This window comes from Canis lupus, chromosome 20 (genome assembly GCF_048164855.1).
Source record: "Canis lupus baileyi chromosome 20, mCanLup2.hap1, whole genome shotgun sequence".
NCBI classification, from domain to species: Eukaryota; Metazoa; Chordata; class Mammalia; order Carnivora; family Canidae; genus Canis; species Canis lupus.
In genome coordinates this window covers 35,039,251-35,056,933 of record NC_132857.1, presented here as the reverse complement: position 1 = coordinate 35,056,933, position 17,683 = coordinate 35,039,251, and the positions used below count along the sequence as shown (strand labels likewise).

The window sequence follows — 17,683 nt, the reverse complement described above, 5'->3', positions numbered from 1 at the left end:
TGTTGATTTCTATTAGCTTTAATTTTATTTTACCTTTCACCTTTAGATTTTAACAAATTTGAACAGTTTGAGGTTTGGGGGGGAGGATGTCAGTTGTGGTTTTAATATAACTCAAATTTGTATTTATCCATAAAAAGAGCCAATTTTACCAATATTCTAAAGAATTCCTCCTTTCCCGGTTGATGTGTTACTAATCTTTCTGTTGTGTTCCAGTGGTGGGCTCTCTCTTTTTCTGCTGTCCTGCAATTGTGTTTATTACCTTGGCTTTGTACTGATACCTAGTATATTCTTAAAATTTCAGCATGTCAGGTTTCCCCCAAAATTCTGCTGGCATTTTAATGGAGTTTATATTAAATTTATAGATTATTTTGGAGAAAATTAGCATTTTTATGATATTTAATTTTCATGAATATGATACATGTTTCTATTTTTTCTCATCTAAATGTTCTCTGTAAGTCTTAGATTGTTAGGCTAAATCCTAAATACTTTATAGTTTTGTTATAGTTTTGTTGATATCATGAATGGTATTTAATTTTTTACTGTTGAACTCATAAGTTGATTTTGTGTCTAGCATACTTGCTGAATTCTTTCATTAATCTGCTGATTCTCTAATATTCTGTCAATTTCTAGGGTGTGTTTTATATCTGTCTACAATTGATTAATTCAGTTCTCATCTATTGCTAAATCTGTCATTTTGTATATTTTGAAGATACGCTGTGAGATGCATGTATATTAATGGTAATTATACTTTCTCCAACTCCTTTGAGTAAAGTATCCATCCTTACCTCTTTTTTCTCTCTTAATTTCCCTTTTGGCTCCTATAAAATCGACACCTTAACTTTCTTTTAAGTTTATATTGCCTGGTATATAATTTCCTGTCCTTTTATTTCCAGCCTTTTTGTATCTGTTGGCTATAAGTGGACCTTTTGTGAACAACAGTTTGCTGGATCTTGTTTTTTAAATCTTCTTTGAGGATCTCCTCTGATTGAGTTTAATCCATTTATATTTACTCTAATTATGGTTATTATAGAACTTATTTCTGCCAAAACATTTTTTATTTACCTTTACCACATATTCTTTCTCTCTCTTTCTGTCTCATATTTCCTATGGTAAAAGTGCATTTTCTTAATATTGGTGGGAAAGTCATGTTGTATTTTTATTCTTCTGGTGCTTTCCTAACTTATTAATGAGACATGGACTTATGTAAATTTTTTATCAGAATCTGAAACCATGAGTCTAAGGACAGACTAGTCTAAGTTTCTATAAAATAGGAGGAGTTCTTTGGCATATAATTCTATACATAGAAGTAAAATCTAGAAAATTAAACATTAAAAAGAATGTAATAAAGCCCCTATGTATCAGGAACAATGTGAGTGTTTTTATATGCATGCATGAAATTAGAGAATGATCTAAACAGATTTTTTTTTCCTCTGTACTTTCTTTGTGCTGTTCATTTGGATTAGTCACAGTCCACTTTCAAGATGCTACCAAGAAGGCTAAAATGTTAAACTGGATGCTGGGGTTGGAAGGTAGAGGAGTCCTATTAGTAAGGAACTGAAAATAGTAGGAGCATTCTTAGAGTAGAACATTTTTAAATTAAAGAGATTCTCGGGATCTCTGGGTGGCTCAGTGGTTTAGCACCTGCCTTCGTCCCAGGGCCTGATCCTGGAGTCCTGAGATTGAGTCCCACATCGGGCTCCCTGCATGGAGCCTGCTTCTCCCTCTGCCTATATATCTGCCTCTCTCTCTGTCTGTGTCTCTCATGAATAAAAAATAAAATCTTTAAAAAAAAGAGAGAGAGATTTTCAGAATTATGATAGTTTCTTAAGTGGTGAGTATGGCATCTGTGTTGTAGAAAAGGATCTTGGATTCAAAGTGCATGTCAGCGCAGGGGGAGCCATTGAGAACTGTCTCCCTCTATGATGCATTCCATAGTAGAAGAAAACATTATGAGAATGGTTATGAAAAGAAGTCTTCCCTAAAAGTAAACACATATATAAAATTTATTTTAGGTATCTTCAACATCCATGATCACACCACGGTGGATTGTACCAGTAAGTTAATGATATTTACAATTTTTATTTTGGTTACCCTTTCAGAGTAAGGCCTAACTAAAGGATTACCAGGCTCTTTGTTTTTCCTTAAAAATGTGAGGTCATTCTCAAAGCCTTGTTATCTGAACTTAATGTCTTCAAACTAGTGATTTACCTTTCCTGTTTGTAAAGGCTTAAGGATGCTGACAAAAACAAAACTAAAAACCTGAGGTGAAGTATGGTGAAAAACAAACCAAAATAGCCATGACCATCAAAATCCTCTTACTTACTACCGTAATCATTAGGGAAGATGACTTGGAGCTGAACTGCTGATGCTCAGGCCTATGTTATCACTTCTGTTCAGACATGGTATCTGTCTCCCTCAGCAGAGTGGTGTCCTTTCCAATGGACTGGAAGGACTGTGCTTGGCAGAGAAGGAGGAACATGGTAACAGAGAAGTAGTCTCGCTGATTTCTCCCCCAGGACCATTCTTGGTGGATGCTGTGACCAGGTGAGGAAATTCTTTCTCCATTGCAGTTCTAAGGCATCTGTTCAGAAGAAAATATACTTACAGCAGTAATGTCAGTTCTTCTTTAACTGAATTTAACTGAAACTGGATAAAATTTTTCTCTATTATTTAGAATAGTGTTTTTTTGTTTTCCTGTCAGTAACAATTTTCTACAAAATTATAAAGTAGCCCTTTTAAATCAAGTCTTCATAAATGTTAACTTTTTAACAGGCTTATCTTTAAAATTTTTATTTGTTTTAAAATTCATTTATGCCTTTCCTTTCATGCTTTTATGCCTTTCCTTTCATGCTTTATGTTATGTTGTCCATCCATAATAAGGTGAAGAATCATAGATAAGAGTGAAGTAGGAGATTCCCAAGATGAGGGCTCTGAGACACCTTTTACCAACACCTGTTACGAGTTCATTTCAACATATTGCTTGCCACAAACAGAAGCTGGACTCAAAAACTCAAAAGACCTTTTGTTTGGCATGTATTTCTTCAACTCTTCATTGTTAGGACCAAAACTGTGCCTGTTTTACAAAAGATGTACAGTTGCCTTCATTATCACCTCAGACTTCTTCCTGGTGATGTCTGTTTCTCATCCTCCTGGTGTTGAGAGTATAGGTCAGTTGACGTAGATGCTTTCCTAGTTAGAGAAGAAATTTCCTAATTAGTTGGAAAAGTTATTAAAGCTGATTAACTCGAAAGAAACTGATAGTTTCATTTTAAAGTTCCCATCTCCACAGTCTTCAAAGTAATATAATCACTTACTCAGCAAACGTTTATTGAATGTCCGTAATGTACCAAGCATTGATTTTACTGGTTTGGCAGCACTGAAGATAGTAGTGAACAAAACAGGCGTGGGACTTGCCATAGGGAACTCACATGTAGTTGTCAAATAGCACCATGTAGGTTATTTTTCTAACCATTTATATTCCTAGTAATTGACACTGTAAAAAAAAGAGATTATGTGCAGAGGACCAGGTGATAATACTTTGTAATTGAGTTTACACAATGAAATATGAGTTCTTAGGACTTGTAAATTAAAAATTATTGATGAAAGAAGAGATCATCTACATTCCTTTCCGAAACAAAATAGTCATAGAGGAATTAATGAGATCAAAGAGGACAGGTAGTGTACCTGAAATTAATAAAATGTTAAATGTCAATCATACCTCAAAATAAAACAAACAAACAAAAAAAAAAGAATCAGTGGAACAGAATAGGGTCTAGAAACAAACTCACACAAATATAGCTACTTGATTTGTGAAGAAAAGGATGATGGAGTGCTTTTGAATAGATAGCCTTTCAGTAAATCAGCTGAACAAAAAAATGTTTTTAAGATTATTTATTTATTTATTCATGAGAGACACACAGAGAGAGGCAGAGACACAAGGAGAGGGAGAAGCAGGCTCCATGCAGGGAGCCTGATGCGGGACCCGATCCCGGGTCTCCAGGATCAGGCCCTGGACTGAAGGTGGCGCTAAACCGCTGAGGCACCTGTGCTCCCCATCAGCTAAACAAATTAAATAAATATCCATGTGGGAAAAGATTAATCTTGACCTAACCTCGGACCATACACAAAAATCCATTCTAGATGGGTTGCAGATCTAAATGTGAAACTTCAAATAACAAAGCTTTTAGAAGAAAATATAAGCAAACATCCTGGAGATCAGGAAAGATTTTTTTAAACAGGTCACAAAAAGCTTCCATCACAGGAGAAAAAAAAAAAAGAAAAAAAAATATATATATAACTTGGCTTCTGTCAAGAACTTCTGTTCATCAAAAGAAATAATCTCAAGATCTCAAAAAAGGAAACCAGAGAGTGAGAGAAAATACTTGCACTTCTTCCCTCTCTCTCTTTCTTTGATAAAGGACTCATATCTAGAATATATAAAGAGCTCTTATAAATCTGTAAGAAAAAGACAGCTAAATAGAAAAATTGGTAAGACTCGAAAAGGCAGGGGTGGCACCTGGGTTGCTCAATGGTTGAGTGTCTGCCTTTGGCTCAGGTCATGATCCTGGGGTCCTGGAATCAAGTCCCACATCAGGTTCCCCGCGAGGAGCCTGCTTCTCCCTCTGCCTATGTTTCTGTCTCTCTCTCTGCATCTCTCATGAATAAATAAATAAAATCTTAAAAAAAAAAAAAAAAAACAACGTGGAAAGGCAGTTCACAAGAAGACATCCAGATGGTCAGTAAGCATATGAAACAATGTGCAATTTAACTAGTCATTGAGGAATACAAATTCAAACCACCATGTGGTGACCACTATATACTCCCAGAATGGCTGAAGTGGAAAAGACACATAGTATCAAGTGTTGGTAAAGATGGGGCAACTGGAACTCTATAAATTGGAATAGCCATGCTGGAAATAGGTTTGGCAGTATCTCCTAAAGTTGAACATACCCAGTGACTCCGTGATTTTATTATATACATACCAAGTAGAAATACAAATAATTGTCTATCAGAGGACATGTAGAAGAATGTTTACAGCAGGTATATTCATAATAGTCCAAGCTGAAAACTTTCCAAAATTCCATTAATAGTCAACTACATAAATAGCAGTACACATGAATCGTGTAAACGTAATTACGTTACAATAGTTTGCTATGTAATATATTTAGCATCTTAAAACAACACATTTCTAATCTAATTTTCTGTTCCTATAAAGTCTGGATACAGCTTTGCTAGGTCCTGCAACTACCACAAGCCCATTAGTTAGTGAATTTTGCCCATATATACAGTTTCCAAATGGCATTCTAGTCTGTCCTTCACTTTGAAGTATGAATAAGTGCTTCCCACATAAGTCTGAAGAGAGCCAAAGATTTTCAGATGTTTGAGGAAATACTGAAATAGGTAAACTGAAAAAGAAATAGGGAGAAAAGAAGGGAACATGAGCATGAAAAACTTCACAAAATGATAATTTCATGAGAGGAGATGCTGCATCTATGCAACACTAACAGGAAATGTAAAAGAAAGGAAACAGAAAATGCAGTGTTCTTAGAAATTATTAACCATGTTAAAAATAAAACCCAAAGAATGGGTGGAAGATTGAGGAAATCTCTCAAAAAGTAGAACAAAAAGATGAAAACTGAGATAGAAGAGATCATTGGAGGATTGGTCCAGGTAGTCCAATATATCAATCATCAGAGATCTAGAAAGAACAGAGTAAATAAAAAATTGTTAAAGGAATTTAGATTTCTCAGAACAGAAGTACTTCAGTATTTCCTTTTAAGACTTTATTTATTTGAGTGAAAGAGAGAATGATCAGGGGGAAGGGCAGAGGAAGAGGAAGAAGCAGACTCTCTGCTGAGCAGAGAGCCCAGGACCCCACTGAGATCATGACCTATGCCCAAGTCAGATGCTTAACCCACTGAGCCACCCAGGTGCCAGAAGTACTTGAGTTTTTAGATTAAATGGGCCTGAGTACCCAGCAAGGAAAGTAGACAACACTAAGGACCATCATGAAATTTCAGAAAGAGAGAGTGTAAGTCTTCAGAGAGAGAGGATAAAAAGAATACATGAAAGGATTGATAATCAGAATGACAGATTTCACTGAAAGAAAGAAGATAATAGAGCAATGCCTTCAGAATTCCAGAGTAAAATTATTTTTCCCCTAGTTTTTTAAAGATTTTATTTATTTATTCACGATGAGAGACACAGAGAGAGAGTCAGAGACACAGGTGATCATCCAAGAAGGAGGAAGACACAGGACCCAGGAAACAGGTGCAGGAACTGACTGGGAGAAAGGTGGAAGAAAGTCCTGAGGCAGCAGCTGCCTTGTTGTTTAGGAACAATTCTGTACAGATTTGAAGAGGGGAATATAAAGTTCCAGGAAAGGATATATTGCCAAGAAAAAACACAAACACATGGCCTACCCCAGTTTTTAAAAAATTACATGACATAACTGAATGTACTTGGAAAGATCCATGGTTCTATCTGCAAACTTAAGTACAAATTAGAAATAAGTACAGAAAATGAAACAAACAGTCTCAACAAAAAAATGAAGCAGTTCTTCAGGAGGAACAAATTATATAAGAAAAAATGTAATACACTTATATCAGTTGTGAAAATATTTACATAGTTACAACAAACCCTAAATATTAATATGATGAAAATTGTTTGTTTAGCTGTATTGAAAAGGTAGGAAGGAAAGATTGGGGGACTGATGAGTGGGCTCTAAGAATGGTAGTCCATGGCAAGAAGTTGTAGAAACAGGCCACTTGGACTTTTGTTAGTCGTGTATCACAATCACCTGGAGGGCTTATTAAAACAGCTTAGGAGAGCCTGGATGGTGTAGTTGGTTGAGCATCCTGACTCTTGGTTTCAGCTTAGGTTGTGATTTCAGAGTCATAAGACCAAGGCCTGTGTTGGGCTCCACACTCAGTGCCCAGTGCAGTCTGCTTGAGATTCTCTCTCCCTCTCCCTCTGCCCTCTCCATTCATGCTCTCTTTTTCTTTCTAAAGTAAATAAATAAATCATTAAAACAAACTGGGCCTCCTGTAAAGTGCCTAAGAATTTGCACTTATAACAAATTCCAGGGACTGTACTTAGAGAACCAGAGATACAGAAAAGTGAAGGAAAATGCCAGGAAAAAAATATTGAAAGTGTTTTATCTCTGTATAGTAGAAATGGAGGGGGCTGGTACACATGACTGCTGTTTCAACAGTCAAGCTTGTTAGTATTTTCAACATGTTAAACTATATCCTTTGTAGTATATATTTTGACTGTTAAGTTTTAATGAAACCAAGGTAGATGACATGACGTCCTTGTCTCAGTTCATGCTCTTCAGCTATGGCAGAGACTTTCAGGTGCTCATGCAAAGCCCACATTGTTTTATTTTTCACATTAACTCTGACAGAGCAGATGAACTGGTGTGGGAACTCCCACAGCCATCTTGGCACTGTCTATGTAAAGTACAGAAGTATGTACCCACTTAACCTTGGTATTTCTTGAGCAAGTTTGCTGTCATGCTCTGCACAGTACTGTTCTTGCTATTCATAATAATAAGCCTGAATCATTAAGAAATGATTAAGTGTTTGGTATGTTTTATTCAGGGAAGTAGGGGAAATTGGTATCTTTAGATTTCAAGGTGACATATGCATCAGTTACCTAGAAAATTCCCTTCTGTAAATATATCATTGCTAAATTAGGTGTTGCAACATAGTCATTTAGGTCAGTGACTTGCTTTCAATCTGCTCCATGTAGCACTGGTAGAGAAACACATGGTGCTCCCACCCCAGTGGTTTCACGGAATAATAATCCCTCCTTTTTTTTTTTCAGCTCTGTTCCAACTTTGGCAGGAGAAACTGTCTTGAAGCAGAAGTGTTTACTGACAACTGAGCTCTGAGGGATTGGCTCCTTCTCACCTATAACTGGAATGCCCAGCACTCTGCAGCTGTCCTTGCTGAATCCATTTCTGCTGGAATTTGTCAGATTCAGGAGCTTGTCCTTATGAGTAAAAAACCTCACCTAGATTTGACTTCAACTCAATGAAAAACATTTTCCGTCCAACTGGAAGGGTTTAATTACACTATATATTTGCCCAAATGAGGGTATCTGGTCTTTTACTTTCTGTAATTGTATTGAAGTTGTAAATTCCTGGCATGGAATTATTTCCATGTGGTTTCCTTCAAACTCTTGTCTCCATCTAGTGGTTATAATTATTCATAACCACCCATAAGCAGGCTGTCTCTGGTAGTCAGTAATAGCCTTAGGGTGAGTGTGCTTGATCTGAACACTTGTTAGAGAAGTTGCCCTTATCCATGCAATACTTGGAAATCAGAAGTTTAGGAAGTTAATGAGGACATCACATAGGTAGGTTGAGGCCTAATTGTTTACAATTATTACAGTACTAAAGAGAAGTTTAGAATACAGAAGATTTTCAAGTGTCTCATACTCTTGACTTCTTACTACTGGCTATCTTAATACTCCTAAGTTGACATCAAGGTAAGCTAAGCCTTGAAAAGCATATAGAGAAATCAATTGCACCTATCTTGTATCCTATTTTTTTCAGCCCTGCTTCCCCATAGGAAGCCCTCACATGCACCACACACATACTCTGTAACTTTTCAGACCAGACAGAGGCAAGCAATGACTTCTCCACACTGGCACCAGTTTGGATATAGGCTCCGTTTCCTTTCAATATGAGCTGAATAAGTTTAGAACTTGTAAAATAAAGGAAACAAAACAAAATGAAAATACCAGGAGAGAAAGAGGGAATCGGAGGTGGGGGGTTTGTTTCTTGAACACCTACCACATCTGAAACTGTACTTAGCATACTGTAAGAACCTGGTATCTTACCTATGTTAGGCATTTTGTGCTAATTTTAAAAAGTCTCTAGAAGTTCCTTATCACTTCTGGTACAAAAAAAAAATTCTGGATGTTAAAGTAGCACATTTGCATATAGAAAATGAAGAGTGTAAAAAAAACCACTTGCAATCCTGATATCCAGAAAAACATTCTTATTTTAGCTTTAAAACTTCAGAATGCAGAAGGTAAACTACAATTGCTACTGGAAATGAGAATGAGGTGGAGACCATGTAGGCATCGTTGTTAATCCCAGTGATCAAGGATTGATGTCAAACTATACCTCCTGGGAGTTGATGTTTAGTTTTCTGCCCTGTATTATGTATATGATTGAGTGTTAATTTATATTGCTCAGCACAAGAGAACATCCAGCTTTGTGATCTTTAAAACATCATGGTTTGGACTGTCCTGGGTTCCCTATAGCATAATCATTTGCTCAGGCAAACACACACACTAGTGTCTGATTGGAAAGCTCAGGAATTTTAATCCCTGTTTCCCAGGGAGCTGTAGAGTTTGGAAACCACTTTTGCACAGAACAACTTCGCTAAAGGAAAGAAAGTTGGCACTTCTTGCTGGCTGCCTCTCCTTAGCCATTATGCTGAGCTTGTGAATTTCACTGGCAGAGCGTTTGCCAATTCTTAATTGTAAAACAAATTTTCTTGAAGCTGTAAGTGATACCTACACTTGACCAGGGGCCTGACTCGAAGCACGCTGGACTGACTGGACATCAAATTTTCAGTGTGCTGACAATGCTGGATGTATTGAAAGGTTAAAGTTGTGCATCTAACCACAAAGCAGCTAAGGCATTACTGCTAGCTTGGAAGACCTAAACGTCCTATCCTGTTTAGGAGGTAGCACCATCCTTATTTTAAACTTTTTAAAATTTAAGAATAAGTTGTTGAAAATACTCCATAGCCTCTATGTGGGTACCTATTATTCTTACTAGTTAGCATATTGATAAGTACTTTCTTAAAATTTACTTAAATCTCAGTCTAAAAGGGGGAAATTTTGTCTTTTGGCCTGACACAAAGTGGTAAATATGGAGATTAATACTTTAATGATGAATTAGCCCTGACAGTTCAGATACCTGTCAAGTATAACTTCCCTGTCACTACTGCTGCTGGTGCCTTCCCCAGAGTTGCTGTAACACTGGTCTTGTTCCTGCTTTTCTGAGGGGAGAGGGGAGAGAATGGCGGGGCTACGGGGCTCAGGAAATCTGAATGTGTCTGAGAGGGAAGGGAAAAGGAAAAGTCTGTCTCTGTGATGAGAGAAAAAAAGAAAAAAATATATATATGAATCCGTAAAGAATGTGAGCAGGGTGAGATTTGAGATAATATTGGAAAAGAGGGCAGGTTGATTACCTTGAAGTGGGAAGAGGGACAGTTCTGTTGGCCCTACCCTGGGGGGTCTTCAGGGCATAGTCCTCCCCTACAAAGGTTAAAACCTACCTGCACATCCGAATCATCTGATAAACTCACTAAAGCTCTGACCCACAGATGAGATGAAATAGCCCTACTGGCTGTTCAAAATGACAGCTAGTTGGGCAGGAAGTTTTTTTTCTATCTAGAATGAGGTTCCCAGGCACCTTAGTAAGTGTAGCTAAAAAGAAATATTGGCAACGTTTAAGTCAGAAGTAATGAGAACGTTTGCAAAGAGAGGAAGAACAATAGCTTATTTGAGGGCTCCAGCTAGGAAGCTGTGAGCATTCTTCTGTTTCAAAGTATTTGGAGGTGATTTATAGCTGAGATAACTGACCGGGATTGGCAACAAATAACAGAAGGCTGTTAGCCACAGGCTTAGCTAGTTTGTGGTTACTTTCTTCCCATATTTTCCAGTACCAGATTTGACTGTAGTAACTCATTAGGGTCAGCGATGATGGAACTTGTGACTGGGAGCAGATTTGAGGCTAGCGCTGAGAGAGTGGCAGGGCTTCTTTTGTTGTTTTGCCACATCTCATGGGTCTGTGGGGGCTTGCAAGGAGTGGATTGTTGCTGCTGCCCGTCTCCTGGCTTACTGAGTGCTCCGTCCCAGGAACGCTTAGTACAGTGTCATGCAGTAGGCATCTGTGGCAGGCCTTGGGAGAGCAGAGGAGAGGAACCTGAAATCAGGCCATTTGACAGCACTGGTAGGGAAAAGGAGAGTTGGCATGGAGGTTTAAAGTAAGATTATTAGGTTTCAGCTTTCTGCCCTCAACTCTTCTGAACTTGTAAAATAATAAATGAGATCCTATTTCTTAGTATTGTCAGTAGTATCACCTTTGTATACACTGGAAGGGCTCATGGTTCTTTCATGCCTGCCCTTCAAGAAACACTGCTGAACAAAGGAATGATTAGATTCCTTTGGTCTTGATAAATTTAGACATACCTTTAACAGCTTTCCTAAAATGTTTATATTGTTTTAAGAAAAATTCTATTTAAAAATATTTCTTACAGCCTACTGTTTGCACCTGTATCTGCTTTTGCACAATCACAGATGATTTGTGGACAATTAAGGATGAAAGCCCTGGGTTGTTCCTTGCATCTTGACTGCTGGTTCTCTAATGCTTCCCAATTCTGGCTGAAACTGGTGCCCCTGTCTTCTCTTATATAAGCCTCAGAATGAAAACTCAGAGGAAATTCAAATTCAGAAACTTTGCTAGAACAGAATTATTTGGCAGTCACTTACATAGAGAAAAATCTTCCATATTTTTCTATAAGTAAGGGTCTTGAGAAGCAAAGTTCTTGTGTTCTCATCTAGAGCAGAAATGAGCAAAGTTTCTCTGTGAGGAGCAGAGGTAGTTAATACTTCAGCACTCAGCTGTGCGGCTGTAGCACAAAAGCAGCACTGATGATGGTATGTGCATGGGCTGCCTGTGCTCCACTGAAGTTTCATTTACGAGAACAGGTGCTGACTCCAGTTCCACACTTGGTGGCGTGGCAGCATGGCTCCCCGGAGTCACGCGAGTATTCCCATAGGTTCTTCCGTAGCCTCTGTCTGGATGTTGACATCCTCATTTGCACATGGATAGGGTGCAGTCCTGGGTCTCCTGCTCTGAGAGTCTTTTGTGAGGCCTCCCCAGTTTCTAACCAATCTTGCCATCAGCCTTCCAGTTGCTTAGAAGCCTGGAATCTTCAGATTGAAGAATGTACATTTCCATATTATGTCCTTTTTTCCTGTCACAAATGTAAACTCTGATTTTACAATGATCAGAAGACAGCTGGAAGCTTTTCTTATCTATCAGCCTTCAGGATGAGGAAGTTTGTTTGGATTATAGAAATTTGTCCTGAGCCGAACTCTTCCTGTGTTAACATGTCGGCAGAGCAGTAATTATTTCCAGTTCTAAGATAGGATACAGGAGTCTCTTTATCACATTGCTTGGGACAATAATTCAGTCACTTCCCAGGATTTCTCTTTATCAGGGAGCTGTTTTAGCACAGTTCCCTTGATCTTTTTATTTTCATGAGTAAATGTTCTTTTCTCATAGTTCAAAGGACCTCACTAACTATTTGTGTTTACTTTTTATATGTGTAAAGCTTTGCAGTAGCTCTTAGAGTGTAATTTATTTTTATATCAAGTGCACTATTTGTTGTGTTCCACAGTTTTATATGACTTGTTTTAGAAGCACTGCATTGAACTGAGTTGTTTGTATACTGACATGAGAACCATAGATGTGACCACAAATAAAGCTTTTGTGAAACATTTATGTTCTTATGAGCTGTTTTCAGTTTATTGGAAGTGTAATACCTACATGCTGCCCGTTTTCTGTCCTCAAGGCAATGGTTTAGATCAGAGCTGCTGTTGGAAGCCATGAACAGAAGCAACACCAGTTTTTAGTGTCCATTTTACTATGTATGGTACAAATTTGGGAGTAGAGGCATTTCCTTTTTTTCTTTTTTTAAGATTTATTTATTTATGATAGACCTAGAGAGAGAGAGGCAGAGACACAGGAGGAGGGAGAAGCAGGCTCCATGCCGGGAGCCTGACGTGGGACTCGATCCCAGGACTCCAGGATTGCACCCTGGGCCAAAGGCAGGCGCTAAACCGCTGAGCCACCCAGGGATCCTCAGTAGAGGCATTTCCAAAGTTTAAAGACCTCATTGGTCATTCGCAGCATATCCTGGAAGGCCCAGCCGTTGTTCCCAGGAGCAGTGTGGTCAAAACACAGCTCTACTACTCGATGCCAGGGGACCTTGAATAAATTACTTAACACACTTGCACCTCAGTTACTTTGTCTGGAATGGGATGGTACATTGTATGCTGTGCAGCGTCTGGCAGAGAGTAGTAGGTGTCCCCCATCATACCGTCCTAGTGAAGAACACTGATACTGGCCAGAGTCCCACACACCACAGGAGCTCGGTGAGGTTTTTGAGAACAGTCTCTTTCCCGCTCCCCTCCTCTCCCTTTCACCCAGAAGACAGGTAGCATTGGGCCTTGGAAACCAAGGAGGTGTTCCTCGGCTCTACTCTGATGGGCAGGGTGAGGCAGGAATGCTGGAAGCTCTCAAAGAGATCTGGCATTAAGCAACCAAAACACTAAACAAAAGGACTCGTTGGCAAGATCTGGGGAGCTCTGAATGGAGAGGATGAGCAGAAGTGTGGACTCCTGGTGCCAGCAGAAAAGCTCCGGCTACTCCCTGACGTTCACACTACAGGCAGGGGGCACGGACTGGCCTTCAGGGTTGGAGAGGGCAGGACACTGAGAAGGCTGTGGATCCCCAAAGGAATGGTTAATGGGCTACCAAAACAATCACAGCTTTGGGAGAAGATACTATATGTCAGTTGTTAAAATTTGAGAAAAAGGACTGAGAAAATTCAGGAAAGTAGACTATAGCTGAATAATTGCTCTCTAAGTGTAGGAGATTTAAAAAAAAATGTATGTTTATACTCCAAAAAAAATCTTTTCACATTATTTTTTCTTACAATATTAAATATTTAAAAAAATGAACCCAGCATGCCACCCAGAAAGGGCTTTTTTTTTTTTTTTTTTAGCACCAAGAAAAGGCAAGGAGGGGCCGAATGGGAGCTCAGGTCAGTAAGGCCCAAGAAAATGAGCTCAGTGTTGGTTTGGGGGCAGTGTGGTGGGATTAGGGTGATTTGTCCAAGTAGACATGCTACCCAACTGGGCTTAAGTTCCAAGGTTCCATCCTGGAGGGGAGACCCAGAGGAGCACAGAGCAGCCTTCTCTCCACAGTGGGGTTGCCCATGTCCACGTGGGCCCTGGTGGCCACTCCCCAGCTGTCCGTGGGGTACCCTTCATGCCTCGAAGTGCATCATGCAAAGATCAGTGCTAGTTTCATGCTCTCGAGCTACAAAATTAGGATGTTGGGGTGGGAAGTAGAATTTCAAGATGACCTAGCTCCTCAGTACCTAGATCAGAAAAGTGGTCCAGAAAGGGAAAGGCACTGGCCCTTGGTCACAGGGCCAGGAGTGGGAATTCCCTGCTCTCCTCTCACCCACTTCCCTCAGCACTGCTAGTCTTGGCTCATTAGGTCACAGTTCCCTCAGAGCATAGTCTCACTTTTTCTGTCCAGAATTCCCATGGGAGAAGCTTGCCCATTTCAAACCTCTGGCTCTGAGCAAAGTCTCCTCAGAAAGAAACCACAGCATGGGGCAGCCCCGGTGGCACAGCGGTTTAGCGCCGCCTGCAGCCCAGGGCGTGATCCTGGAGACCCGGGATCGAGTCCCACGTCAGGCTCTCTGTGTGGTGCCTGCTTCTCCCTCTGCCTGTGTCTCTGCCTCTCTCTCTCTCTGTCTCTATGAATAAATAAAATAAAATCTTTTAAAAAAAAAAAAAGAAAAGAAAAACCACAGCATGGATCTGGAGCGACCCACTCACCTCTGCCACCCTCTAGTGCTCCAGAGCCATGGAACAGCCCCTTTCCTCTTCCCTGGGGGGCAGGCAGTAGCCCTACCTTGGATGGATCTGTCCACATTCACCACCTGCTCCCAAATCCCACTGGTCCTGTCCCTTCAAGAGCTCTGAGTATCTTCTAGCTGTCAAACCAGCAGGATGGGTGTTCATGGGAAAGTTCTACCCAGGGGCTCTCACAGGGGTTCTCACAGGGGTTCTCAGGGCTCTCACAGTGTTTGCCATTGGTTACTTTTCTCTACAAAAATCTTGAACATTTAAAAGAAAGAATCGGGGATCCCTGGGTGGCGCAGCGGTTTAGCGCCTGCCTTTGGTCCAGGGCGCGATTCTGGAGACCCGGGATCGAATCCCACATCAGGCTCCCGGTGCATGGAGCCTGCTTCTCCCTCTGCCTGTGTCTCTGCTTCTCTCTCTCTCTCTCTGTGACTATCATAAAAAAATAAAATAATAAAAATAAAAAAAAAAGAAAGAATCACAAACGTTTTACATTAGATCCTCACACCTTATATCATAGCTATAAATTTGCTTTTTGGCCAACCTCTCCCCATTTCTCCCAACACCAGCCCTTGGCAACCACCATTCTACTACTCTCTTCTTGAGTTGGCCTTTTTTAGACTTTACGTATAAGTGATACAATTCAGTGTCTTTCCCTGCCGGACCTATGTCACTTAGCATAATGCCCTCAAGTTCCATTCATGCTGTCACAAATGGCAGGATTTCCTTCTTTCTCATGGGTGGTATTCCACTGTCTATATGACACATTTTCTTTAGCCATTCATCCACTGATGAATTTTTTGTTTTGTTTCCATTTCTTGGCTATTGTGAATAATATCACTGGTTCTTAATGTAGATTAAAGACTGTCTTACACATTTGGACATGCAGGTAGTTTGTCTAGTTCCATGTGCTCATTGATCCCTTAGGGACCCTCAGGTTGGGAGCTGGGTTAATGATGGGAATATCTGGCCAGAAGAGTTTTTGTTTGTTTGTTTGTTTGTTTGTTTGTTTTCAGAAGAGGTATTGATCACGGAGAGGGATGGAGAGAAGGAGGGGTTCTCCTAGGCTCCTCTCACACTGCTGCCCTGGCCAACAGCACAAGCTCAGCAGATGCTCGCTTAGCCAAGGCCTAAAGGCTTGGCGAGTACTCAACCTAGAATAGTCAAGAGCACAATACATTAGGCCAACTGTTGAATTATAAATAAAAGGATAAAAATATACCCTACTGGAGCCCCGTTCATTGGCCTTTCTGCCTTGGGCTTGTACATGGGGGTGAGACTAGTGCCCGCCTCATGGTGTGGTGAATGTTAAATGAGTTAATACCAGAATCCATCTGTGAGCTGATGCGTCTCCACCCCAAGTCCCAATCTCCAACCCAGATATCTGCCTGCATCCCCTCCTGGCTCCACATGGATGTTACACAAGCAGCTCAGACTCAGCCTATCATAAGCCAGACTTAAAGTCTCCCAAAGCCCCCATCCCCACACATGCCCCAACGATGGCTTCTCGTGACCCAGGTCACAGTGAGTTGTTTACTTGCCCGTGATTCCTCTCTCTCCCCTCCCATGTCTGATCTAAAGTCCTGCCAGGTCTGTCTCTGAGGTGCCTCCTCATTTTTGCAGCTACACCCCTTGACCCAAGTCAGCATCTGGCTTGAGCTCAGGCAGTTGCCTTTGTTGGGTGAATTTATTTTCTAACTATAGACAAAAATGAGGTCATGCTCCTCTGTATTGAAACCATAATGGCTTCCCATTGCCCAGAACAAAGAATCCAAACTCCTTTGATGGCTTCCATGGCATGGTCTTTGGCTGTGCTGCTTCCATTCCTTTGGGTGACCTGCACTCCCTCTCACAACTGGGCCTGCCCTCCTTCTACTGGGAACTTGGTGGCCCCAGCCCCTGTGCCTTGAGGCTTCTTGTTTAGGGTTCAGGTTACGTATTACTTCCTCCAGATGTTGCCCTGAGCACTCCAATATCATCCCCTCTCTACTGTCACCACCTTTGTGAGTTAACTGCCTTCCTGATAATATAAGCTTGTTCTTTGCTGCGTTGGGTGACCCAGCATGCTGCACGGCGTGCAGTTGGTGTTCAAGTGTTTGTTGAATGAAGGAAACTGGGGACATGGCTGAGTCTGACCCTAAGACCATGCAGGATCACACCTCAGTGGCACAGACATTTCCTGCAACAGATGCTAGATAAATTTCAGACCATGGCCAACCAGATCATTGGAAGAATTGATGACATGAGTGGTCACATTGACGACCTGGAGAAAAACATTGCAGACCTCATGACACAGGCTGGGGTGGAAGAACTAGAAGGTAAAAACAAGATACCTGCCACACCGATGAGTTGAAGGTTGCTAATTTACACTGAAATCTGGAACACCGTTTTTACAAGCCAAGAGAAGAGTGAATGGCTTTCTGAAGCAACTAGTATGTGTAGACATATTTTCTGTTACAAAGTGTGTGTCTTTCTTATCACATATTACGTAGTTTGTAGAGTGATTCCTCTCCCCCCCCAACCTCCCCACCCAGTTTCTTGAACATGGTAACTTCACATCTTGGACTTTGGTCAGTTGTGCTGTTAAATATTAAACACTAAAACTTTGATGGTTCCTGCATAAAAGTGTCAAATTTTTTATTGTAAAAAAAATTGGTTGAATGAATATTGAACTGATTAAGTACCCACCATGTTCACGGACCCCACCAGGGCCTTCATTTAGGTTTTCCCGTTTGCACCTTACCACAACTTCTATGGTCTTACGAAAGCGCCAGGAAGTCCGGCTGCCAGTGGGTGTTGGACCAGGAGTTGGCCCAGGCCTGACACTAATGCCTGAAATCAGCATATCCCAACCCTCAGGCACTTACAGGTCATCAATTGTCCTGGTTTTCCTGGGACTGAGAGGGTTCCTGGGACATGGAACACAGTGCTAAAACCAGGAAAGTCCCAGGCGCATCAGGACAATTTGTCGCTCACTGTATTAACAGGC

General features: G+C 40.6%; 1 protein-coding gene and 1 pseudogene across 5 annotated transcripts in view; both read left to right on the top strand.

The window, feature by feature from the left end:
• Positions 1–12,533, top strand: part of EPB41L5 (erythrocyte membrane protein band 4.1 like 5) — a 145,636-nt gene extending 133,103 nt beyond the window's left edge. For 4 of the 5 annotated variants that reach the window (XM_072788873.1, XM_072788874.1, XM_072788869.1 and 1 more), the window contains 3 exons: positions 2,013–2,054; positions 2,420–2,544; positions 7,828–12,533. In XM_072788873.1, coding sequence (XP_072644974.1) covers positions 2,013–2,054; positions 2,420–2,544; positions 7,828–7,894 — 234 coding nt within the window. In that variant the 3' untranslated portion in view covers positions 7,895–12,533. The remainder of the gene's footprint in view (positions 1–2,012; positions 2,055–2,419; positions 2,545–7,827) is intronic. The other variant, XM_072788872.1, reaches the window with a different exon arrangement.
• Positions 12,534–16,727: 4,194 nt separating this feature from the next.
• LOC140612094 (heat shock factor-binding protein 1 pseudogene) lies at positions 16,728–17,047 on the top strand (annotated as a pseudogene).
• The last annotated feature ends 636 nt before the right edge of the window (positions 17,048–17,683 follow it).